Below are 26,028 nucleotides of genomic sequence, written 5' to 3'. Positions count from 1 at the left end.
GGAGGGGGCAGAGGAGCCAGTGGGGGTACAGAGACCTGCAGAGGCAGGCAGTGCTTAGGAGCAATCTCACCAACCCCTTAGCAATCCTGATTTCAGGCCAGTCACTTTCTTCCTCTTAGCCTCTACTTGCCCCTCTCTAAAATGAACCATCCATTCCTGCTGACTGAATTGACAGTGATTGTCAAACTAGGGCAATTCTGCCTCCACTTGGGCACCGCTGAGATACCTGTAGATGTCACTGCTTGGGGTAGGGGCCCTGCTGGCTCCATCCCCAGAGCACTGATGCCTCTAAGAGCTGCACAGCCTGCAGGGTTGTCAGAGCCAAGATGGAAACCTATCCTGGGCTAACGGAGGGATTAAGGGCAGGGCTAACATCCTAACACTGCCTGGTGCCTCAGGTGGCTGCTGCTATGGGCCTAGCTGGGCCAAAGGGTGCTTTCCTCCCCTGTGCCTTGGGAATCGGACATCAAAATCCTGGGCTGTGACTTCTGGCCTGGGTGACCTTGTTTTCTCCTTTGTTCCGTGATCTGGAAGATGTCAGAGTTCTCCAAATGGCTACTGGCAACATTCCTTCTATCCTCCAGCCGAGGTCAGGGCCTGAGCGGTCCTTAGGGATTGGGGCTGCCATTCTGATTTACAATGCGCTGCACCAGCCCTTGGCTCTGGAGAAGACTGGCTGGTCCCAGGGATGCTGACACAGCAAGGCGAGCCGAGAGCTCAGGAAGGACAGAGTGGGTTCCCTTCTCCTCTCAGACCCCTCCAGTGTCCTGGGACACTCCCGGGTGGCATAAAGAAAGGGGTAGGCGTTGTTGGGCGGTGGTGGCGCACGCCTTTAGTCCCAGCACGCGGGAGGCAGAGGTAGGAGGATCTCTGCATTCGAGGCCAGCCTGCACGTGTCCTCCTCACTCTGCTTCCAGGACGGGACCCTAGATCTTTGTGGTTCTAAAAGCTGCTGCATCCTCTTTCACATTCAGGCATTCCAGTCCCCTTGCAGGAAGGCGGGATTGCAGCAGCTCCCTCTCTGCTCCCTACTGAAGGTGGAGGCTGGCCGTGCTCTGGGGAGAGATGGTCCTGGCCTTGGATGCTGATTTGTGTGGTGAACTAGGTGTCTTGGTTTTTTTTTTTTTTTTTTTTTTTTGGTTTTTTTTTTTTTTCTCTGAACTCAGTGCACTTTAGACACCTAGATGTCAAGCCAGGAGGCCAGGGGCTTAGGAACTGGCAATTCTGCCTGAGACAGAGACCGCAGTCCCCACAGCTTCCCTCCCATTGATGTTTCTTCTTTCCCCCACTTTTAGAAGTTTGGGACATCATAGCCTGGCTGGGTCTTCACAGAGGCAGTTTCTGCTTTTGCTCCACCATCTTGGAGGGGGTTTACACTCATGCTCAGTCAGATGACTCCTGCCTCCATCCTGCAGACTGAGCACTGGGGAGAGAGGCAGAAGAGGGGCTGGGGCCCAATGTGGCAGGGGTGGTGGTGGTGGTGGTGGTAGTGACTTTTAGAAACTTTCTGCAAGTCCTGTCTGTCATTTTTGCTTATATCATATTTCATAGAGCTGTGTCATATGGCCTTTCTCATCTACAAGGAGAACCAGAGATGTTTTGCCCGGGCATGTTGGCGTTCTGTAGATGGAGCCAGGGACCTGACAGAAGCCCCCCCCCCCCTTAGAGTTTGGAGTGGTCTTCTGCTGGTGCAGGGGATCAAAGCAAAGAGTGACCAGTAGGGGGCGGCATTTGGCCTCAGTCAGTCAACGTTCCATTCTCTGTCTTGACTCTGGTAAATCATACCAGCTATGTTTGGCACACTGTCTTAGCTTTGCTTCAGACTTGAGAAAAGACCTGGGGACAGGACGGCCTACAGACGGCCTACAGCTGGCCGATAACAAGGAGGGGACACTTGTGGGAGCAGTGTGACAATTAGGAACCAGGACGAGGGACTAAGAGATGTGCGGAGATAAATGGGAAGGGAACCTGACCTCCAGGGCAAGCAGAGAAGGGCCCAGGTGGGCCGACTGCCATGACCTTTTGGGTCCTCACATACCAAGCACCTGAGCAAGCAAGGAGGTGCCATGCCTACCTTGGGACTCAGTGGCCAGGCCTGCAGCCTGGGAGTTCTGTGTAACCTCACATTGGACCTGAGACTCCAAAGCCAGCAGGGTCGAAATAACACGTTTATCCCAGGGGGTCACAGAAGAGAGTTACAAATTAGCATGGGGTTCAGCCTCGAGGATGCTCCCTGAGTTATCATCCTGGGGCTTCCATAGCAGGTGCTCCAAATTTGAAAGGAGCTGTAGGAAAAGGGGCACATCTGTTTGGAAAAATACCTACCAGGTGGTGGCCAGCAGCCTGGCCAAAGGTGAAACACGAGGGTGGGGGGAGGACCAGGAGAGGACAGATTGGGAAAGAGCGCTCCCATTACGGAACTGTTTCTTTAAGGCTTTTTTGTGGGTTCCTCTCTTTATCCAGATCTTTGGGAGTGTCTATCATTACCAAAAGCAAGAGGGCAGAGGCAGCTGTGAACTCTTTTTACTGTGGGCTTGCTCACCATCAGCCACCCTCGGTGACCAGCTCCCACCCGAGTCCCTCCACAAGGACAGTGGATACAAACAAAATAGTTCTCTAGAAAACAAGGTTTCTGCTCCGCACTTTGTCCTACCCATCCCTCAGACAGTGAGTTCCTCTGTCTCCAGGCCTCCTTGGGGGCCTGGGGTCTGGTGAGTGCAAAAAAAAAGAAAGAGAGAGAGAGAGAAAAAAAAAGAAAGAAAGAAAAAAGATACAAAAGAGAATCAAGTCAGCGACTACAGTTGTAGGCAACTGGAGTTCCGGGTCCGCTGGCTGGTGGAGCCAGCCAGGAACAGGCGCTGGGGTGTGCGCGAGAGTTGTGTGTGTGGGTGGGTGGGGCAGGACCTGCGGGTGTTGGGTTGAGCAGCGTTTCTCCCCAGTCCCTGTCTCACCGCCAGCAAAAGGGAGAGGGGGGAGGAAGAATGAGGAGAAGAAGAAAGCAAAGAAACAAAGGAAAAATATAGGGACGTTGGGACATTTAAAAAAAAAATCTGAAAATTGCAGCCCGCCGGGCCAGGGCTCCACAGCGCCCCCTGTGGGCGGTGAGGACAGTGTCGGAAGGGGCCGGTGAGCGTGGGCGGAGCAGGGAGGACTCTGCGAGTAGCACCTGGGAGCAGCTCGGCCGCACCCGTGTCGCCGTCGGGCCCGGGACTCCCGGACCCCTAGAGCGGACTCAGCAGCCCAGGCGGGCGGCGAGCCCGAGCAGCAGCAGGCATCCGAGCAGGGTGTCGGGGCGCGGGGCGGTGCCTGGCACGCGATCACAGTCCGGGCCACCGTCGTCAGCGAGGTCGCAGCGGGGCTGCTCGCAGCGCACGCCGGTGTAGCCACGCGGGCAGGTGCAGCGCTGGTTCTGCAGGCAGGTGCCGCCGTTTTGGCAGAGCAGCTGGTCGTCGTCGCACACGTTGGCTGCGGGCCGGAGGGAACAGTTGAGGCAGCTAGGAGGAGGGACTGAGCTTCTGCAATGGGGCTCTGGGAACCCCCGCCCCCGGGTCGAGCTCTCGATGCTTAGGACGCACACCCTGCTTGGGATCCGGCCCATGCCTGTCCACCGCCTGTTAGCCCTACTGTCCCCAGTTCCTCCCCGGCAGCGGTGCGGCTCCCCAGGAGCACCTGCTGTCTGCCTCCAGAGCTTTGCCTGCTCTGCTGCGGGTACCTGGAGCGCTCTCCCAGGCTATGTCCCTTGGGTCTCCCCCAAGCCTTCATTTCTTTAGAGCAACCAACTCAGCCAACTCCAGTCAGCTCCCTTTCCTTGCTGGCTCCCACTTGCCATGGACTCCACCCACTGAAGACTTGACAATACCCACTTGAGCCCCACCCACCCACTTTGAACCCCTTCATGGGTTGCATCACGCCCTTCTTGCTGCAACTGCTTGCTAGAAGCCCACCCTAATTCGCAGCAGACCCATGTAGACCCCCTCCCACCATTCTGGATACTCCTCCAGTCTGAAGGCTCCACCATCAGGGAATGGTCTACTCACGGTAGCATCCTTGGCGCCAGTAGTGCGTGGGAAGGCAATCATCGCACTTGGGCCCCACCGCGCCCTCCCGGCACTCGCAGAAGCCTGTCTCGTTGCACCGGTCATGCACGGAGCCGATTTGGTTGCAGTTACATTCTGAGGAGGAGCAAGGGCATGGGGCACGTGCAGTCGGAAGGGCAGCGTTCAAATAGGTTCTGCCCCAGGCCCAACTTTATAGCTCTTGTTTATATCTCTGTTAGCTCGTCTCTGTGCTCCCTGGCCACGCTCCCACAAGAGAGCTCGTGGCTGGGCCTCAGTGGGGACAGCTGGGGCATCCACATGGCTAGAGAAGGCTCTATAGTTTTCCCTCTCCTGGTATCCAACACCCTTTTCCTAGTCCCACTGTGAGGCCTCAGTCAGTCCCATTTCCCTCTCTGGACGCTGAAGGGGGCTGATTCATCCAAAACTAACAGTGTGATAGGTGACCGGTGTCTATCCAGGAGGCTGTTCCCCCTCCCCAAGGCTGGAGGAGGAAGAGCGGCTCACTGCCTGCTCTAGCTGGTTTGCGGGGAGGGGAGTGTGTGTGTGCATGCATGACTGCGTGTAGGGTGTGTGTGTCCCTGACCCCCAGTTCTTGAAGCCCAGTGTTTGGCCTGAGATGGAGGCACAGACAGACAAGAAAAAGGGGGCACCTCTAATCAGATCAGAGGCCTTGCCCTGTCCCTGCTGCTGGCCCTGTGTGACACTGGCAACACAATTCTGTTTGATCACTTTAGAGCTGATGGAATTATCTGAAGGCCTCAGCCATGATCCAGAGTGACAGCTCTAGCTTTGCAACTGAGCAGGCCAGGTGGTGCTGCTGGTGGGGGATGGGCTGTGGTCCTGCTGGCTTCTGGTTAGGATCCTGCTGCTCACAGGCCTGAGACCTGACCCCTGCTGGAAGCAGGCCTGGAGATAGGCCGTCCTGACTGCCCTTCTATGCTACTGGGTGTCATTTGGGGGCTATAGGTTTGCCTTTTAGGGTCTGTCCCCTGTCCAGGCCCAAGGAACACCTTGGGACTTCTCTACAGAAAAGCCAGTGCTGGGACAGAACACCAAAGAAAGAGTGGGTACCTACGATGGCAGGCCCAGCTTTACAAGGCTGGCTCTGAAAATCTGAAGGGCAGTTTCAACATCAGGAGAGATAGAAACCATTTGGCTAACCCCCCGCCCAACTTTCTGGAGCGTCCAGAGAGGACAGGGGATGGCAAATGTGCACAAGCCTTTGATTCTAACTAGTGCCTGTGTTTTCCAGCGCCCACAGTCACAGCAGCAGATCAAAGGGCTTTGGTCCCCTAGAGATGCTCAGATGAGGAGGGCGTCACCCTGGAGGGTCTGGACCTCCCCGGTGGTTCCTCCCCAGGGGTCCTGAGACCCACCCCTGCCACCGCCACTTACCAATGCAGACATTCTCGTCATCCAGCTCGGCGGAGCCGTTGCGGTAGTAGCCTAGGCGACAATGCTGACAGTGCTGACCTCGAGTGTTGTGTTTGCAGCTGACACAGGTCACCACGTTCAGGAAGTCGATGTAGCTGCAGCGGTTGGAATGGCCGTAGCACTCACAGTCTGGACCAGCCAAGTGGGAGAAACACCAGTGGTCAGTGAGCATTTGGGGGAAACTGAGGCAGACAGAGAAGGACATGCCAAGAATATACAGGGAAGGTGGGTGGAGGCATCTTTGGGAGAAGGATGGGAAAGAGGCCCCAGATCAGGATGTGATGAAGCTAACTCTGCTAGTTTTGAGTTCCCAGGAGGCCTGTGGATAGGGAGTCAGGGAGGCCAGGGCATGCTAACACCTGCCCAGTGTCAGAACAGACTGCTGTCTGAAGGATGCCCATGTGCTGGGGCTGATTAGCAGTTGATTCATGCAAGGTAGGTGGGGTCGTGCTGCAGGCTGCATTTGCAGAGGGCAGTGCCAGGGTTCCGTGTTTGCCATGGTCCCCTCAGGGGCCCGTGGATGAATAGAGTCATGCACAAATGTGGACATGATGGAACGGGACAGAAAACCTTCCTTCCATGCTGCTTTGGAAGAGAGAAACTGACTGATGTCCCTGTCCCTGCAAGTCCTGCGGGACTCCTTACTAGCTGGGACTCCTTACTAGCTGGGACTCCTTACTAGCCAGAACTCCCCACAAACTTGATCGGTTCTGTATTGCTAGTTTCAGCAAGACTCTGGGCATCATCACCTGACTTCCTCTGGCCCCAGTCCAGCTTTTGAATCTCACTGCACAGTTCAAACCAAAGAGAGCTACCTCTGAGCCATTGTGGGACTGTGCACAATCCCTTCCACACGTGGTTTTGGTTTTGTTGCTTTGATACTGGGTCTCAGGTAGCTCAGGCTGACTCCAGCTGTTGCTACGGATGACCTTGAACTTCTGACCTTCCTACCGCCACCTCCTGGGGTTGCTCCACACCCGGTTAGTGCTGTGCTGCAGCTCCAGCCCAGGGTCTATTCCCGTGTGCCAGGCAAGCGCTCTGCTAACCAAGCCACGTCTCCAGCCTACCATACTGCAGGCCGTTCTTTTCTTTTTCCTGAGACAGGGTTTCTCCATAGTCCTGGCTATCCTGGAACTAGCTCTGTAGATTAGGCTGGCCCTCAAACTCACAAAGATCTGTCTGCTTCTGCCTCCCTAGTACTGGGATTAAAGGCGTGCGCCACCACTGCCCGGCAGCTCCCCCTCTCTTGTGATGCTCAGGGTGGTGTTGATCTCATCTCCATAGGATCAAAGTCACAGGAAACCCTGGAGAAATGCCTTTGAGATACATCTAGAGGAACTGGTGGGCCTGCCCACCCATGGGTCTGCCTGACCTGTTCCTGACCTGGGCCCTCCAGAGACACCGAGGAGGTAAAACATCCTCCAGATGCCCCCAAAGAGCATTGCCAGTGACCCAAGTGCCCCAGATTCCACTCCAACCAAGACAAGCCCCTGGGCCACACCTCCCAGGGGAGCCAGGTCAGGCTATTTGTGGCAGCTGCTTCTCCTGCCTGTGCCTGCCCACTGTGCGGGAGTTGGTTTCTGACTCATCCCCGCTTTCAGCTCCCTTGGGGCCAGAGAGACGCTGCTTAACCTTGACCCAGCTATTCTGGGAGGGTTCTCTGTCTTGCCTTGTGTTTGTCCAGCGATCTGGGGAGGAGGCTAGAGGCACAGCCCGGGTCATCTTACCTGGAAATTCTTCAATGGGTATCACTTGAGGAGATCTGGGCTTGAGCTGGAAAAGTGTGGAGCCCTTGACTCGGGAGGGGACGGCAGCCGAGATGGGCACAGCTTAGAGAGACGAGAAACAAGTGCTTACACCTGCCATGGTCATCCGCCAGGGCAAGCCACTTGTGTGGAACCATGAAGAGGCTAGACCAAGACTTCTGAGTGTCTCAGGCTGGTGCCAGGCAACCCTGTCAACCGTTCGCATTTGAGACAGGGAGAGACCACATGGCCCTCGGGTGTGGAGTGAGAGTCCCAGGTTGTGGAGTTCCAGGTTGAAGCACCTTGTAGCAATGAGTGCATCCCCACAGCCTCTGGTCCCCCGAAGACACCTACCCATTTGCTGTACCAATCCCCAAACACTTTCTCCCTCTCCTAACCCCCCACTCTAAGGCATTTGCCGACATTGAAAGATATTTGGATGACAGAAAGCAAGTATCACCGCCCTTCTGCTCTCTCCCTCTGTCCCCAGAACTCCCCTGGTCATCAAATTCTGAGTCTAAACCTGGCATTAAATACTGCATCTTGGGGCTGGAGAGGTAACTCAGTGGTTAAGAGCACTTGTTGCTCTGGTAGAGAACATAGATCAGTTCCCAGCACTCATGTGTCAGCTCATAATGCTCTGGACCTCCAGTTCCAGAGTTCGAGAGCGTCCACACTCTCTTCTGACCTCCATGGGCACCAGGCACGCAGGCATACACACACAACTATTCTTAAATAGTTTTAAGACTGCACCATCTTTCCTCTGAGGGCTTCTTTCTGTTCCAGCTACGGTGGGTCCTTTACTGTCATTGGGTGTGACTCACAAGTGCCATTTAGACAAGAATGCAGGCAGCTTTTCCCTGCCTGGAATCCCACCAGTGCTCAGCCCCATTCTTAGAGGTGAGCATTCTACTATCACAGAGACATTAGCCTCTGTACTTCCTTCTAGGACTTTCTGGTCCTTTAGTGGGGCCAGAGCAGGAGCTGACTAGTGTATTCATCGCCAGAGAGGATCGTTGATTGAGGGACCGACCTCTAGGCTGTAAGCTAAAGCTCCGATCATCCCGAGTTGTGAAAGAAACTGTCAGCAGAGGGCGCTCAAAGCCTGGCTCATTCATCCCCGGGCTGGAGGGGCGCTTGAGGTGTTTGGATAGGACAAGGACAATAGGGCTGACAATAGGTCACCTGGGGACAACTGAGGACAACCTTCCTTCTTGAAGAGGCAAGCGAGCCCATGAACATCCAATGTGACTAGAGATGAGTCCCCTCTCTTGGGTGTTCCCTTGCAGTGGGAGAATAGTGCTCTTGACCTGGTCCGGGGGTGGGGGTGGGGGGTTCTACATAGCTCACAACCTCATGTAGCTGCCATTGTCCCCTGTTGGGCTGTCTTTGCACCAGGCCTCTCCTGCCACCTTTATTTATCCATAGTCACCCCTATTCTGAGCCCTGTCAGCTGCCCAGGTATCCTGGGACCCACATCGTGAGGAGGGAGAGGGCGGTTCCTTCTCCATACTCTGAAGCCCTTGGAGAAGGTTTAGCGATATCACTACTGGCTTCCAATAGGGGCAGGACTGGGAGGAGAGGTGAGAGTGGCTGCCAGGTCCTTTACCTCTTTGCTTTAACTACTGAGTTCTCTTTCCCACTACTTTCAGTTCTCGGTGCCCCCTCCTACCCAGGCCTCCCATATAAGTCTGCCACCCCTTCTACAGAGGAAGGGGCCCGAGGGTCTAAGAGGGAGCTTCCAGAGTCTCAGACCCTGCATAGGTCCTGCCCCCATACCTTCTGCACTGGTGGACACCTGGGGCCAGAGGGAGCTATCACCAAGTGGGGCAACAGTAGGTGGCTTGGTCTGCCCTTGAGAGGAAGAAGAGAAGAAATCAAGTCACGTGAGGGATGGTGTCCCCACCCTCCCAGAGGCCCCTGTAAGAAGTGACACTCCACGCTCCGTCAACATTGGCCAAAGGACTGGGCTCCATTTCCGCTACAGAGGTGCGTCTGTGCTATTGCAGCCTGCGGAGGGTATGCATGCACACACTTGAAGCCTGATGAGAGGAGGCCCCCATGCCTGAGACCCCCATGCCTGAGGCCCTGTGGGCTGTGGATAGTCCTTCCTTCTCTGGGACACTGCCTGCAAGGACTCTTCCCTCTTTCTGTGGTTTCTGTTGTGACTGAAGGGCCAATCTGAACAAATCCTATGTGTGAAACCTTAGGCTAGTGCAGTGCTGGTGGACAATGTCCTGGCCAAGGAGACAAGACACATTGAGGAAGGTTCTAGAAGGTTCCCCAGAGTGTCCTCCGATGTCTAACTCGCCTTTCTGATCACTACCCTTCTACCCTCTGATCCCTGGACTGAGGATCAGGGACCTCATCGTGGCTCACCAACTCCCCGCCCCAACCCTTCAGTTCCCAAAGCTGCACACAAAGCAAGGAACATAGTCGACAATCACTGACAAATTCAAAGGACAGAACTGGGAGAAGGTTGTGTGTGTGTGTGTGTGTGTGTGTGTGTGTGTGTGTGTGTGTGTGTGTGTGTTGGGGGGCATCAGGGAGGAGCTGATGTCTTCCCTTTTGAAAAAAAGATTACCATGGTGGTTGATGGAGAAAGAAAAAGAAATTCTACCAGTTAAAAACAGCAGGAGATTCCCAGCTGGGAGCTTGAAGTCTTTGGACATCAAATTGACATTAATATGGTATTCAGTGAAGAGACAAGGCCGCAGGACCCAAATTGGCAAGGGCTTAATTAAGAGCCCTGGTAAATCCACCCCAAAGGCATCTTGCTTCTGAGCTTGGCTCCCCCTACCCGCATGAGGAGGCTGGGAAGGATTAGGGGCTTCCAGACAGCTTGACATTGGCAGGAGACAGAAACTTCTGGGACTGGGGTATCAAGGCCCAGCTGGACTTTAGCCAAAGAGGTCTGAGAACCTTGTGGAAGGTACTGGGTCCAGGAAGAGAAAGCTTCTCTCTGGTTCTGCTGGGACACACTCAGGGGTCCTGTGTTGTGTGCCAAGACTAGAAGAGGATCCTTGGGATCAAGAGCCCACGTTAGCTATGTCTTAAAGCTTGGACCATTTCCAAACACTTGGGACTTCAGGGGCAGTAGCCCCAAGTGGCAGAGGGGGGAGGGAGTGAACGGAATCAGCCCTGTGTTACAGCTTGGCATGTGTGTTTCCTAAGACCTTGGGAAGCTGTTTCTCTATTTTTTTTTTTTAACCAGCTTTATTGAGGTATAATTTGCATACCATAGCTGCAGTGGTTTCTTCCCAAGCCTCAACGCCTTCCTCCAGGGAGACTAGGGAGAGAACGCTGTGCAGCCAGCCAGACACCTGAATGCAACTGGCATCCAGACCAGAGGTATGCCAAGTGTCCTGGGGACTCTGGGTACAGGCTTCAATGGTCACACAGGAGCTAAGGATGTCCTAGATGAGAAGGTGCAGGCTGCTGACTGTTACCTTGAAGCCATTTCCTCCCCTTAAAGCTCAGCCATCCAGCACAGGGCTCAGAATTGCAGATCTGACACTCACTGGGAGTTCGCTGTTGCAGCCTGGAGGATGGGCATGCCTGCTGCTCACTAGCAAAATCCTGGAGTCAGTCAGCCCTGGGCTCCAGGGGACTCTCCTAACTCAGACCCCGTCCTTTAGAGCGACCTCTGGGCTCCCTGTCTTCTCAGATTTACCTTCCAACTTCAGTCTGCCCTACCCAGCCTCCAAGTTGGTTCAAGGTCCCTCAGTATCTGGCAGTCAGTGCTTATCCCCACCCTACATGAACCACCGGTCAGTGGCAGACAGAGCGCCCGGTCCCTTCCTGGTTATTTTTGGTCCCCTCGGTTCATCACATTCTCAACCAAGTGCAAAGGTCTCCAGAGGCAGCTAGGCCTCAAAGCCCAGATTCCTCTGCCTCAGAGGGGTTCCTGGGAGCAAGAAGTTTCCTCTGAAAGGTTTGATCTCCGGGTTCAGCCCTCTGCACACATCCCCATAAAGAGGAGGGATTCAGAGCGAGCTGTGGTGTGGTCCTGGGAAGGTAACTTTCTCAAGGATGCCAGTGGACCTGAAGAGGCCGCCCTGCGCAGTAGACAGAGGCGAGACAGAGTGTAGGGCTGATCCCTTCCCCAGCTGCTGGGGGAATCTCCATCCTGAGATGTCACCTGCCAGGGGTAAGAAGTGTCTAGGTAGGGACAATGGGTGAGAGAGAAGAAAGGTCCAAGGAACAAGGAGTTGTCACCATGTCTCCCCTGAGAGGGGGGGAGGGAGGAATATGTTACTGGGGCTAAAAAGAAGTTACTTGGCCACCATCTTGCTGGTACACTCTGGGAGGAGGAATCTTTTTAGATTCCCAGCATCTGCAGTGGGCTAGACCTGGCACTCCTTCCCCAGATGAGTCCAGAGGGCCACACTGGGATCCCGCGCCACTTGGATGCACCAATCCTGCTTTGGGAGGGCAAACAGGCAGTCAAGTCTTTAGGCCCAGGTGTAGCTGCTCCTGTAGTCACCGCTGCCAGCCAGGAAGTCGGTCTGGGCCTAGCTCTGCTCACAGGTGTTTAGGAATCGGCTTCCTCTCAAGGCTCCTCCTGCCCTGATCTCCACTAATCCGGCTCTGTCCTTCCCATTGGCCAGCAGCTGGACGGAGAACCCAGGAGGTGGCCAGGGAGGGACAAAGCCTGAGCCAGCTCCATGGATGGATCACAGAGCATGTCTGGGTAACAAGGCACCATCTTGTTATCTCTTACTGAATATCTGAGTGGATTTGTTGTCATGGGCACCCTCCCACAAGGTCCCCTGTCCCCTTGGCTACACTGACCTCTGGGCTCCTCTTTACAACATTTGAAGGAACAAGAAGATTCCAGGAGCCTCAGTGGTTGCCTTAGCTAGGACTCCTGGCTGGGATGGTTTACTGAGATGGCCTGGGGACCCCCTCAGCCAGTGCTTTGAAGGAGCTAGATTGCTAATAGTTTCTACTCTAAGAAGCAAGCATCTGCTCTTCCCTGGGTGAGGGAGGCAAAAAGGGAGGGAGCAAGCACCCTCGGGTGTGTTCTCATACCTACCTGTGGGCTGTGGGGTGCTGGGGACTGCAGGGGCTTGGATGGTAGATGTGGAGGGGACAGAAGTGATAGGACCCCTCTTTGTGGCCTCAGTGGCCATAGGGGCTTTGGGCGCAGAATCTTTGATAGACCTGCTGGTACCTGGCAAGACACGGAGAAAGCAGGAAACGGTGGAGTAGGGACCTCCCAGAGAAGTCCTCACTTAACTCTGATGTTGGAGGCAAATACTAGTGATGTTTAAGAGTCCAGTTTCTCTCTGCCCACCAGCATCTCAGACAGGGGCCAACCTGGCTGAGGCAGGATAGGCAGGCAGGGCGTGTCCCCATAGAAACACGGTGAAGGGTGGTGAAGCCCTTGGAGACATCCACAAAGCTCGGGATCTGCCACAGTTTAACACTGACAAGCCCTTCCCTATTGACTCTGGAGTAAGGACATCTTTTGGGGCAGGGTGAGTTTGCAATGTTTAAATGAGATGCCACAGTGCCCTGCTTTGCACAGCCGCCTGCCTCCACTAAACGCTTTGGAACACCATGAGGATGGGAGTTAGCAGGTACCCACATCAGACCCCCCACACACACCATTCTTGGGGCTTCTAAGACACCTGCACTCTTGCAGATGCCCCTTCCCAGCGTGACATTCCCTGACATCCAGAGCACTGGGATCAGAGCTTGTCCCCTCCAGCAGGCCTGGAGGAGGTACCAAATGGCCAAACTCGGGACAGACACTGCCACGAATAGAGAAGAACCCTATCCTGGCTGTGTACAAAGGGCAGAATGGAAGTCTGTCTACCCAGGGGTCAGGGGACCACAAATGCACAAAGGCCCTGTCCTTCTTCCAAAGCAGCATGAGAAAGCTCCTAGGAGACCTGGAGTGAGGTGGAGAAGCAGTTGGGTGTGATTAGATGCAGGGGGAACACAGGCCAGGCCTGGAGAGACAGAAGCCCGTTCCTGTCCACTCTGAAGGCCCAGCCCCAGAGTCTTGTACTAAGTGCGGCATACTTACTGCCAAAGGCGGAGCCTGCAGCGGCACCTGTAGGGGCACAAGAGGGTAACAGTGTTAGACACGAGACCTGGCCACCCCAACCTGGCACAGGACATTGTACAAGGCAGGGGAGCCCACGGAGGTGTCTTCCAGTCCTACTAAAGGGAAGGAGATCTGAAGGGCCCGAGAATCTGCTGGGTCACGGGCAGCCTATGGGCCCACAACCGTTCTCACAATTCTCACCCCTGACTGCCTGGAGGCTGCGCTTAGTCCATTTTCCAGAAGGGACACTGTGACAAGCATTCCCTCCTGTTTAGCCACAACTTTCAGGATCCCTAAGGCAGGACAATGTCCTCATGGACAGAGATATCACCAGGGAATAGGAGGTATGGCCTGCTGGGAGAATGGCATTGTGAGAGGCTGGATCCCATCTCCTGGTGTTCTGTGCCTCTGTGGGGAAGGAAACCTGAGACTGGATTAACTAGTGATGTCACCATCCCTGAGTAGAACTGTCACAGTCACAAAAGGAAGGAGTCAGCCACGGCTTTTCCTTGGTGGTTCTGAGGACTTGTGGGGAGAGTGGGCTGGGTGGGGCACTGGGTGGTTCTCCTGATCCCTCCTCCAATCTTTACCTACACACCCAGCAGACATCATATGCCTGAGGTCTAGACGAGCTTGGGAGTGTGGGAGCTGAGAGCTAGGACTCATAGGTGCTAAGAGTGGGGTGCAGAGGCCAGGGGACCTCAGAATTTGGTCCTGAGGGTGAGGAAGGCACAGGGATACAGTGGAATGATCCAGTCTTAAGAGACTGGGTGTGGAGGACTTTGGTTTTGGGAATAGGGAATGAAGGAGGGAAAGGTAGGGTGATTTCACAGGGGCCTTGTATTTGGGGGGACCAACAACTTAGGGGTTCACTCCCAAGGCTTTGAAGTAGGTGGGCACCTAGGAGGGGTGTCCCTGTGATTATAAAGAGGAGGTCCCAGAGAGGAGGTAGATAGAGGGAAGTGGGGGTGAAGTGGGGGAAGGTTCCCAATGCAGGAAGGAGATAAGACATAAAAGTGACCCTGGGGTCTGACTGTGTGATTGGCAGGACATGGGGTAGTCTGCAGGTAGGAGTTTTGGTCCATGATGGTGGAGGTGATAGGTGGGAGGCTGTGGAAGGAACCAAACAGAAGTGGTGGGGTGGGTATGGCTGTAGGACAGATGGAGGGGAGACAAGCCCACCCGTAAGAGGTAGCAGCAAGGACTAGAGGAAGGTGCGGGAGACGAAGAGATGTGGAGAGGCACCCAGGAGGAGGGAGCTAGATGGGGCAGGCCAGCAGCCCGCCAAGCCCCCTCTGTGCTTTGAAGACCCTTGAGTGCCTTGCGGTGCTTGGCAAGTCATCCCTTCAAAGGCTTGTCACAGCGCTGGCTGTAGCCCACGCGCGCCATGCCTGTCACCGTCTGCCTTGCCGCAGCCTTCGGCTTTGATCAGTATAAAGCCACATGAATCTTTTAGGGGTGAGGGAGGGTGCCAGATGGGACATGTGGTTTGGGAACCACGTGGACCCTGTCTTTGTCACTGGGTCCTGTGTTGGGCGGGACTGGCTGTGGAACCAGGAGAGCACTGGGCTGGCTGGGCCTTTGAGTGTTCACCTGGGGGTGGCAGGTAGTCACGGCTTTCCCATGGTATTGTAAGGGCTCAGGGAAGCCACGTGTAGCCACTGATCCTGGTGCAGCCTCAGTGTGGAACAGGTCATTTGGTGCGTTTCAGGGGTCTGAGAAGCCAGCTCAGGCTCTCCTGCTTGCAGCCCAGAGACTTGTGGGAGCTATGATTTCATGAAGCCTGTTCTTGGGGTCCCCCCAACATGAGGATCCCTCAAAGAGTGCTCATGGTACAGACATGTGTGAGGAAACTCTCACATGGCTCCCCTTGATAGCTGAGTGAGGTAGGGGCAAGACCGGGCTGAGAGCAGGGGCTCAGACAAGCGTCTCCAAGGACACTTCTCCCAAATGTGAAGGTTAGTACTTGACCGCCAGCAGCAGGGCTGGGGGTTCAGTGCCAGAAGCATGTGACATGCTGCATGCACCCCATAACCACTGATTGTTAGGGGGCATTCACTGTACCTGCTGTCCTGAATCTCCACAGGTCTCCCACCCTGCTCTCAGAGTGAAGAAGGGTGGCAAGATGCTGAGAAGCCAATGGGGTTGGCCTGCCTAAGTACAGCATAAAAGACATGGAGGGGGGCAGCTGGAGGGTCAACACGTGTGTGTGTCCACGTCAGCTGCCCCCTACTTTGTGTGTGTGTGTGTGTGTGTGTGTGTGTGTGTGTGTGTGTGTATGTGTATGTGTATGTGTGTATGCATGCAAGTGCACATGTGAGCCACAGTTCTGGGGCACAGGATGAGGATCGCCACTGGGTTGGTTACATACGTACAGGCATTGGGAGAGCCATGGGGCAGCGGCAGGTAGGAGCCAGCTCGCCAGGCTCGTGTACGGAAGTTCTTCTTGCACTTGCCACAGTCGGGGCCCGTGGTGTTGTGTTCACACTCGCACTGCAGACTGCCCTCGCGCACTGTGCACAGGTTGGCGTGCAGGTTACATTTGCACCTGAGGAGACCAGAGGATGGGGGAGGTCAGCAAGCTCCAGGGCAGGCCACTTGGCCTCTGGTGAAGGCAAGAACTCAGGAGCAGGAGTGGCCAGGGCTGTGCTGGGCTGCCCTGAAGGGACTCAGGAGATCAACTGTTCATTGCACACTCAGACACTCCTTCGGGACAAAGAGGGCAGATGTCCATTCCCATGGGTTGTCCAGCCAGGGACGCCCTGGACCTCCTGAGGTTGGTTCTGGCTGCCCTTTGTGGATTCCTGGACTTCTGTTCTTAGGTGGAGAAAGACTCCATTATGTCAGATGGTTCAGCAATTTGACCACCTGAACTCCTTTTCATATTAATTAATTAATATATTATTTTATTTATTATTTATATTTATTATATTATTTTGAGACAGGGTTTCTCTGTGTAGGCCTGGATGTCCTGGAACTCTCTCTGTAGACCAGGCTGGCCTTGAACTCAGAGATCCACCTGCCTTTTCCTCCTGAGTGCTGGGATTAAAAGAGTGTGCCACCACCACCTGGCTTTTTAAAACTTTTTAAAAATATTTTTTATGATTTATTTAACTTTTATTTTATGTGCACTGGTGTGAAGGTGTCAGATCCCCTGGAACTGGACCATCAGACAGTTGTGAGCTGCCATGTGGGTGCTGGGAATTGAACCCGGGTCCTCTGGAAGAGCAGTCAGTGCTCTTAACCACGGAGCCATCTTTCCAGCCCCTTTAAAAAATTTTTGAGAGAGCATTTCATATAGCTCAAAATGGCCTTGAATTAGCTACGTGGCCAAGAAGACCTTGAACTTCCCAAAGCCACCCCACCACCCCAACAAGAGCTAGGAATATAGGTATTGGCTAGCACACCCATTTTTTAAAAGTTAAATTAATTCAACTTGTGTGTGTGCGCACTCGTGCATGTGTGCCACAGCATGGGTGTGGAAGACTTGGGATGACACTTGAGTCATCAAGTTTGGGGACAAGCTGAGCCATCTCTCTGGCTCCACAATCATTGGGTTTTTGTTTGTTAGTTTGTTTTAGTGTTCTGGAGTTTAAACCTAAGGCTTTGTGCCGACTAGATAAACCCTAGACCCACTAAGCCCCATGTCCACACCCACATTAACGCTTAACTGAGGTGGGCAGACAGGTGACAAATAGCGAGCCACACCACAGCTGCTGCTGTTCAGAGTCCTGGCTGAAGGCTACAGACCCAGGCACTTGAGGGTGACAGAAAGAACCCCAGCTCCTCAGTCCTGCCAGTTCACCCACACATGTATTATTCACCGTTTATTCAAATATTCATAGGCAGCTCATCATTGTGCAAACTGGTAAATAAAGGGAAAGCAATAGCATGGATTCTGCCTGTCTTCCTTAAGCTATACCTCAGGGTAATCTGACATCAAAGAGGGCATAGTCCTGTTCATAGCAGCAGCTCATGGCAGAAGTGGGGGTCCCTAAGAATGGAGGGCTTCAGCAACTGAGCCATGCCTGCCCAGAACAACACAGATGACACAGACAGGAAGGAAACTTTCTAGATCGTTCACCGCTGGAGCGGAACTTGAATCAGACCAAATCTGGACCAGAAACGCCGAGGACAGAGCCACACGATGAATGCCACTGAATGTGTGGGCCGTGGATGCAGCCCGCACAGCGCATACGTGTATCTGGCTGATCAATAGATGGGCAACAGAGGGTGAAGACTGCTACGGAGGGAGGGGGCCCCAGCGAACCCTGGAGGGACTTCAAAGGCTCGTCAATCCAGGGCCAAGTGTGCGCACTTGACTGCGCCTTGGTGGAGACATGCTCGGAGAAATGCCAAGTGTGCCTAGAAGGCACATGGCCATCGATACTAAGGTGTTCGTGATATTACTGTCACGAACTGATACTGATAATACTGTGTATTAGTTGTCACGATGCTGCTGCACACTGGTGAGCACTCTACCAACTGAGCCACATCCCAGCTTTTTAGGCTTTCTGGGTTCACACTGCCACACTCTTTGGCAGAGCAGAGGATCTGGCAACACTTTCCAAATGATCTTACAACATGAATCACGTATGATGCATTGGTCCAAATCCTTGGAAGGTCTGCATTACACTGAGCTGTACATAGCTGTGGGGATTGTCTTGAGTGTTAATTGATGCAGGAGGGATCCATACGGTGGGCAGCACCCTTCGCTGTGCAGGTAGGTTGTATAAGGAAGCTAGCTAAACATGAGCCTGTGTGAGCCAGCAAGCAGCATCCTCCATGGTTCCTGCTGGACTCCTGTGGCTCTGAGTGAATTCTGGTTGGAGGTAACATTGTGTGAAATAAGAAAAAAAGCCCCACTTCATGCTCGGACTTCTCAGAATGAAGAACTGTGGCCTGGAAGTGGACGCCAAACAAATCTTTTCCTCCCCAGGTGGCTTTAGATATGAGTGCTTTATCATAGCAACAGAAAGGCAACCAGGACAAATATGTGATGGTAATGTCAGCTGTCAGCCTGACTGGGTCTAGAATCCCCCAGGACCTCTGGGCATGCCTGTGTGGTGTGTGTGTGTGTGTGTGTGTGTGTGTGTATGTGTGTGTGTGTGTAGGGGGTTAATCTCAATTGCATCCTGGAGAAAGGGGACCTGAGCTTAGTGTGCATTCATCTCCATCTTTCTCTGCTCCTGACTGTGGATGTGACATGCCCAGCTGCTTTAGGGGCAGCCTTGCCTTTGTGGTCGTCATGGACTGTCCTCTTGAACTGTGGGTCAAAATAAACCTTCCTTCCTTTCTTCCTTCCTTCCTTCCTTCCTTCCTTCCTTTCTTTCTTTCTTTCCTTCTTTCTCCTTCCTTCCTTTCTTCCTTCTTTCTTTCTGTTTGTTTTTTTGTTTTTTGTTTTTTGTTTTTCGAGACGGTTTCTCTGTGTATCTCTCTGGCTGTCCTGGAACTCGCTCTGTAGACCAAACTGGCCTTGATCTCACAGAGATCCTCCGTTCTCTGCCTCCTGAGTGCTGGGATTAAATGGCGCCACCACCGCCTGGCAAACCTCTTCTTTCCTAAGTCACTTTTGTCAGTGTGTTTTATCACAGCCGCAAAGGAACAAAGACAGATGTCTAGCCCGGGTCATTTACACACCCTGACCTCACGCGGCTGGCTCTGCCCTGTGCTGACCTAAGGGGTGGAGCCTGCTCATTCCTCCAAAGGCACAGAGGTGGACGGCAGGCACTAGCTAGCATGGTAGGTTCTTCCTCTTGGGAACACTGGGCCCCAGGAATCTATGGTGTCAGAAATTCATGTAAAAGAAGGTTGAGCCTCTTTGGTCAAACAAGCAGTAGTGCCCCGACACCCCCAACAACCCAATTCACAGTGCACATTGGTACCAAAGTCCCTGACAAGTACTTCGGGAAAGAAACCTGTTTGACTTTGACAGAAACTTGTTTGCAAAATGTATATGACCTCCAAAGGTTTCCTTTTTCTTCTGAATTTTTTTAACACCCTGCTGAGCTAGCTGGAGAGGAACACCCAGTTGTAGAAAACCAGGAGTGTATTCCACACCTCTGGCCTGAGGAGGGGATATTTTTAGACACCAGCTACGTAGAGAAAAGATTGCCGTCAACTTTGGGTGATAACATTGACCTTGGCTTATTAAAAATGCATAAAAGATCAGTTGGGTCTGAGAAGCCGATTGTATCCAGGCTAACAGGAAGGCTGGCCATAGAGCCCAGTGGCCAGAGTGGCTCAGGAGGGGACTGGCTTGCCCAGGGCCATGCTCAAGTCCCACCCTGCCAGTCCTAACTCTGCTCTGTCTTCTACTAAAATGCAAAAGGTACCTTGGTCTTGGCTGTGCCGGGAGGAGCAGGAGAGCTGCCTTGGTTGGCACAAGGGAGGTTGCCCAAGGACTATTGGTCTATACCATCCCAGCCAAGGGCAGGGGCTCCTCTTTCTCCTGACATCACAAGTGTGAATGGTTTTGCCTGTACTGGGAGTGGCGGGGGGGTGTGCTTCACGGGCTCTCCTTCTCCTTCCCTCTCTCCCTACCTCTACCTAGCCTGAGTTCTGACCTTGCTGTCCTCTGGGCCTTTGCATGTGCTGTTCCCTCTGCCTGGCCCCTGCTGCAAGGCTCTTTCCCCTTTTCAGGGCTAACACTTTGAGGCAGAGGTTGCAAGGTGAACAACAGTGTCACCTCTTCGAGGGGGCATATGTCAGCGCCATTTCCTATCAGCCCTGCTGTGCCTCAATGTCATCCCCCAAACCCCACATCCACAGCTGCATCCTCTAGGGGGGTGCTTGAGGCAATTCGGGGAGATCATGTGTGAGAGTTTCAATGATAGCTGTAGCCCTACCTACTCTAGGATGCATGTGCAAAAGAATAGAACCTGTTTTCCAGTTCCTGGAAACTGGAGACCACCCCAACACCTACTTACAAATGCACAAAATGTAGGATATCCAGAAAATAGAATGTTATTCGGTCATAAAAGGAAGGAACTGCTGCTTCATACCGCACCTGGATGAACCTTGAAAATGCGACGCTAAGCAAAATTAGCCAGGCACGTTGTATAAGTCAGTTCTCGCTAACTGTCCCTAGAGGCCAGTCTGCACAGACAGAGAGAAGACTAGTGGGAGAGGGCTGGGCTGATGGGGAGAGTGGGACTGTGGGCAGCAGGATTTCCTGCTAGGGGGTGAAATGTCCTGAAATTGCTACACATGCTAGCGCACGCCTTTAATCCTGGCTCTCTGGAGGCAGAGGCAGGAGAATCTCAGTGACTGCCAGACCAGCCTGGCCAACGTAGAGTGTTCCAAGTCAGTCAGGGCTACATAGAGAGACCCTCTCTCAAGGTGGGTGCTTCTTTTTGATGGTTTCATATAACCCAGACTAGCCTCAAACTCCATAAGTAGCTGAGGTTGAAAATCTTAACTTACATGTGTTTATTTTGTGTGTCCAGTCCACTGAGCCCTGCGCAGGTCACCAGCTTCCAAACGCCAGGGCTCTCCTTTCCCCATGTGCACCCAGGGGTCGAACTTGTGCTGCTAGACTTGGTGGCCAGTGCCATGTCACCAGCCCTCTATGAATCACGCTTTAAGTGAGTGCACACATGGTGTGTGAATTCTGTCTCAGCAGAACTGAGAAGAGTGAAGGAATCGTTTGGGTGAGTCAGGTGAGTGGCAGCAGCCCCAGAATTGGCTCAATAGCAACATCTCTCCATCAGTCAAGAGAGGCTCCCGTGCTCTGGCTTTCAAAGGTTCTGGCCCTGAAGTTCCCACTTTGAGTGAGAACCCCTGCGAGCTTTTTTGCAGTCCTCCCCCAAATATACAGACCTGGGAAAGCTATGGAAGTTTTGGAAGCCCACAGTGGGCTAAATGTGGTACCAGGCTGGGAGTTCAAAAGTAACCAGACCCACAGCTGCTCTCCATAGCTGACCCTAGAGTCAAGGAAGCCATTGGAAGCTCAGCAGTGGGTGAGGCTTCTGCCCAGCACAGGTACACATGTTATCAGCCAATCTGGGTTTCCATTTGCTCATCCGTAGAATGGGAGCAAAACTCCTCTCTATGTCTGGGCTGTCAGGGAGACCAGTAACACTGTCGCTCGTGGGTGAAGAAATGAGTGAAGGAATGATGGACTTTGGAAAGCTGGTGCATGTCCTATTGTGTGGGCACATGTGGGCAAGGCTGGCATGACACAAAGCTCTCTGCATGCAGTAGGTGCCCACCCACTGAGGCTAACTCCTTCCTCTTTCTTTCCCAGAGTCTGGGAGGTGGAGGCCATGCTCCCTGGGCCCCACTGACCACTTGCTGTTGTGGCCAGAGGAAAGACCTTTCCCCTGCCTCAGTTTCTTAATCTGCAAGGCGCTGCAGAAGGGGGTGCACAAAAGTAATCCCATTACATGCACTGAGGAGGTGGAGGCAGGAGGGCCAGAAGTTCAAGGCCATCCTTAGCTACATACAGAATCGATTAGCCTGGGCTACACAAGATCCTGTCTCAAAAGTGGAGGCGGGGGAGGCAGTAATTAAAAAACACATGTTCACTAAGTGCTGATTCCATTTCTGGCAGCGGGGCAGTGCCTGAGGTCTAATTGCCTGGCTCTCAGACAGACGTGAGCTCCCAGAAGTGCAACTGGCCCACCCCACCCCAAGCACAGACGCCCCTCCCCCAGCTCAGGCTTGTCCTGTGATTTTCCTTCTCTAATCTAGAAGACCCTTGGGAGAAGAAAATAAATAAGCACACGTGTGAGTGTCTCCGAGCCCTGCTACCCACCAGCGCCTGCATTGTTAACCGAAGCCGGTGAATCCCCACGAGGCCCCACCCCTCCCCTTTCCTGGGTGAGAAGGCAGGAGCCCCACAGGTCAAGGCCATTGCCAGGTCTCTGGGGGGCAGCAGTGGGCCGTGGAGCAACCTGGACTTTGTGAGCACGCATTACTGCAGCGGCACCCCCTGGCAGCTCTAAGCTGACTCCAGTCTCCATCCAGAGCCGGTGGGTGGCCCAGGCCTCTGGCTGCCCCCAGTCAGGCACTGCCCCTTCCTCCAGGATCATTTCTCCCAAGGGTCCCTTCACTGCTTTTGACCTTGAGAACCAGTTCATCAGAAAACCGTAGCTGGGCCGCCTTTCCCTACTGCTAAGTTCTTCTCAGTTTAGCCATCAGAATAAATTATTAAACCCTGAAGAAAAGGACAGTGTGTGTGTGTGTCGGGGGGGGGTGCGGCAGTCTGCAGGATCTGGGGGGGCAGGTGAATACTCCATTCCCATCTCACTGTTAGGATGGTGGGGGTTGGGGGCTCACTCTCTCAATGCTGACTCAGCAGCAACCTTCTGGCTCAGTCCTTGTGGTTGATTCGCTGGGTGACCTTGAAGAGTTACTTCTCTGGGTCTCAGTTATGAAAGGAGCGGTTGAATCAGACCTCAGATTCTCAGTCTTGTCATTAAAATTTCCTAAGTGCCTAACACATTGCCTGACTACGGCGCAAGCTCCTCACTTCTGTGGGGAGGGTGGAGGGTGGAGGAGGGAATGGAGGGAAGATGGAGGGAGGAGAAACGAGGGAAGGAAAGAGGAAGGAGTGGAGCGGGAGGTGGGAGGAGAGAGGAGGGGAAGTTGAGATCCTAGCACCCAGTGCTTTGCAAACACGATGGCCAGTGTCTGGGTAGCCAGTGGCCTGTGGACTTGGGAGGTGACTCTTCCTACAGAAGTAGATAGGCTGGTCTATGTAGAGGGCTGGGATCAGACTGGGCCAACAAGCCCAGAGGCCAGTGGGGTGAGAAAGCTGGAATTTCTAGTCTTTCACGGTGGCCCCAAGGACAGCCCCCATGTCTCGGTGGCCAGCAGACACCAGAGCAGATGTGGCTGGCTTGGGGCCTCTAGGATCCCCTACGGGTGGAGGACATAGCTTCTAACCTCTTGAAATCATGTCTATGGAGCCCTGAGCCTCTGTGGACGACACATAGCAAACAACAACCCTGGGGGCTGGGAAGCATGCCTGCTCCCCTTGCTATACCAGAGGCAGGAGGATGGCTTGAGTCAAAGGCTTGAGGCCATTCTGGGCAACATAGGAGGGTTCCACGTTAACAACAGCAATACAGGATGGGAGGTGGTGTTTGAATTTCACGTAAATAAGGAATGGTTTTGCTCGCATTATTATGTCCCATGAGACTAAGAACCTTTCCCTGTTCATCTAAAACTTGAACCTGAGAAGACACCCAGTATTTCACCTGCCACCCTTGCTCACTGCATAGCTGAGACATGACCTCTGCCCTGGTTTGTGCACACTCTTAGCTTCCTGTGCACCCACTCACCTGCTGGACTCTAACCCTAATGCCTCTCATAGACATGGGGTCTCGGTGGTCTACCCTGTCTTGTCATTTTTGTCTGGAGTTGGCAAGTCCTGAATCAGCCCCTGGAGAACAAAACAGTTCCAAGACAGGGCCAGGCTCATCTCCCTGGGAAGGCACACACCAGACAAGCCTAGCTCTCAGGACACGTGGCAGGCCCAGCTGGATGCCTGACAGCCACATGGAGGACTGCAGGAACTCTGGCCTGTGCCAGGCCAGAGCGTGCCCTGCCCAGCAGGGAGGGGCAGGCAATGCCCAGGAGCTACCAGTAGGGGGCACCATCTGGGCCCCAGCCTGGCACCAGTGTGCCACAAAAATCGTGAGCTGGCCCTTTCCTCCTCTGGGCAAGAAGAGCGGGTGTTGGAGCGACTCCCAGACGGGAGGGCTGCAGAATGTAGGTCAGCTCCCAAGCCAGTGAGTGACGTCACCTGCTCCTTGGGGCAAAGAGGAGGCTGCAGGGAGTTTGGGTGAGCATGGAACAAGGGGTGCTGGAGATGGGCAGAAGGGGGCTCCAGGGATGTCTCCCCTCAAGGGCTGAGCCCCAAGGGGATCGTGCACAGCTGCATACCCATGGGTGCCCATGTGGGAAGCAGGGGAGAGCCCATCGCGTCTCCTTGTGAAGCAACTCACTGCAGAAAGGGTTCTGTCTAACTGGTCCTCAAAGCCTCTTCTTTCCCCGCTGCCCACCTGTTGGCACACGGGTTGTCACCCAGGAGGCCAGCTAAAGCCAGAGTGATGGCTTCCAACCCTTTGGGAGCAGCCAACAGCACCTTTCTTTCTCTCACCAGGGAGAGCATTGCTCTTCTATCTGGGGAAAATCTCACCGGGCTTTTGGTTATGACAAAGTAGACTCCAATTCAACATTGGCTGGCAGGGGAAAGAGGTCACTGTAGTCGAAGACTGCCCGGGAAACGAACAAGCAGCCTCCACCTCCAGGTCACCAAGACACTTCCTTCTTGAGGGACTCATGGAGTCTAAAGGAGCAAGGGTATGGCTGGGTGGAGGGTGGGGTGGGCCTCAAGGTGGGGTGCTAATTCTCTCCTCCAGTTGGAACCCAGGATAATGAAACTCATGACCTGTGGCCTTGGCCCCTTGGTGGGTGGGGGGACTGAATCTTTGGTAGGCTGTGTGATCCTGGGGACAGGTCATCCGAACTTAAAGCAAGAGAAAAAGTCAGGAGAGAAGCTGAAGGAGCTGAGTGCCCAGAGGGCAGAGCACTTCTGTGACCACAGCCACAGTGATCTGGAAGGAACTGCATTCCAGCTAACTAGACAGACAGAGGTCCCAAGGCTGGCGAACCTGAGACTGGCAGGGTCCAAAGGACGCTGCCAATCAAGACCTGAGCCCCCAGGAAGGAGGAGATGACATTAAGCTGTAGGCTGAGGGGCCACTGTGAACGGTGGAGCGGTTGGATGATGCCAAGGTAATGTGGACAGATGCCGGCTGCAGCTCCTCCTGGAGCTGATGGCCGGCAATTGAGTTCATTGGCTAAATCAAATTTGGGCTCTGTGCAAGCCCTTTTCTATTAAGTGCCCTGATATACATCACCTCTGCAGGCCCACTGATAAATCCTGTTACCCATTACGACGCCAGACGAAGCCTCCCATGCACAGATGACAAAATACCGATTCCCTGCAGCTGCCACCAACTCCTTACCTCGAGCACCGAGCACAGACTGTGCCAACATGAGCTCACCTGTGGGTTCTCACATAATGAACCCACCTTGGGCCACTTCCTCTGGGACCTCCTAATGCCTCCACACCTCTGTGTTCTGCCTTCCCCTCCAAGATCTCAAGGTTTCCTTCCGTAAGCTTGTTTCCTCTAACACAGGACCATGTTCATACAGTACACATGCACGCACACACTCTCACTCTCTCTCTCTCTCTCTCTCTCTCTCTTGCGCGCGCGCACACACAGCACACAGCACACATGCAGGCACACACATGGGCACGCACACACACATATGCACACATGCACACACACAGCACACACGCAGCACATACACGCACACACACAGCACACATGCAGGCACACACATGGGCACGCACACACACATATGCACACATGCACACACACAGCACACACAGCACATACATGCACATACACAGCACACATGCAGGCACACACATGGGCACACACATGCACACACATATATGCACACATGTAGGCACACACATGGGCACGCACACACATATGCACGCATGCACATACACAGCACACATGCACACACGCTGCACACACACACATACACAGCACACATGCAGACACGCAGTACACACATGCACATACACAGCACACATGCACACCCAGCACACACATGCACATACACAGCACACATGCACACCCAGCACACACATGCACATACACAGCACACATGCACACACACAGCACACATGCAGCACACACAT

At 53.9% G+C, this 26,028-nt stretch overlaps 1 protein-coding gene across 4 annotated transcripts in view; it reads right to left on the bottom strand.

Moving 5' to 3' along the window:
• Positions 1 to 2,507: 2,507 nt before the first annotated feature.
• The window catches only part of Ntng2 (netrin G2), a 61,822-nt gene continuing 38,301 nt past the window's right edge, over positions 2,508 to 26,028 (bottom strand). For 3 of the 4 annotated variants that reach the window (XM_085681444.2, XM_085681445.2, XM_048431900.3), the window contains exons 5-12: positions 15,671 to 15,843; positions 13,275 to 13,301; positions 12,276 to 12,413; positions 9,017 to 9,091; positions 7,220 to 7,321; positions 5,454 to 5,621; positions 4,038 to 4,172; positions 2,508 to 3,465 (exon numbers count right to left, since the gene is read on the bottom strand). In XM_085681444.2, coding sequence (XP_085537570.2) covers positions 3,233 to 3,465; positions 4,038 to 4,172; positions 5,454 to 5,621; positions 7,220 to 7,321; positions 9,017 to 9,091; positions 12,276 to 12,413; positions 13,275 to 13,301; positions 15,671 to 15,843 — 1,051 coding nt within the window. In that variant the 3' untranslated portion in view covers positions 2,508 to 3,232. The remainder of the gene's footprint in view (positions 3,466 to 4,037; positions 4,173 to 5,453; positions 5,622 to 7,219; positions 7,322 to 9,016; positions 9,092 to 12,275; positions 12,414 to 13,274; positions 13,302 to 15,670; positions 15,844 to 26,028) is intronic. The other variant, XM_085681446.2, reaches the window with a different exon arrangement.

The sequence above is a fragment of the Myodes glareolus genome, chromosome 21 (genome assembly GCF_982192425.1).
Source record: "Myodes glareolus chromosome 21, mMyoGla1.1, whole genome shotgun sequence".
Classification (NCBI taxonomy): Eukaryota; Metazoa; Chordata; class Mammalia; order Rodentia; family Cricetidae; genus Myodes; species Myodes glareolus.
Note: the sequence above shows the minus strand (reverse complement) of the source record. Positions and strands in the feature narration are given on the sequence as shown.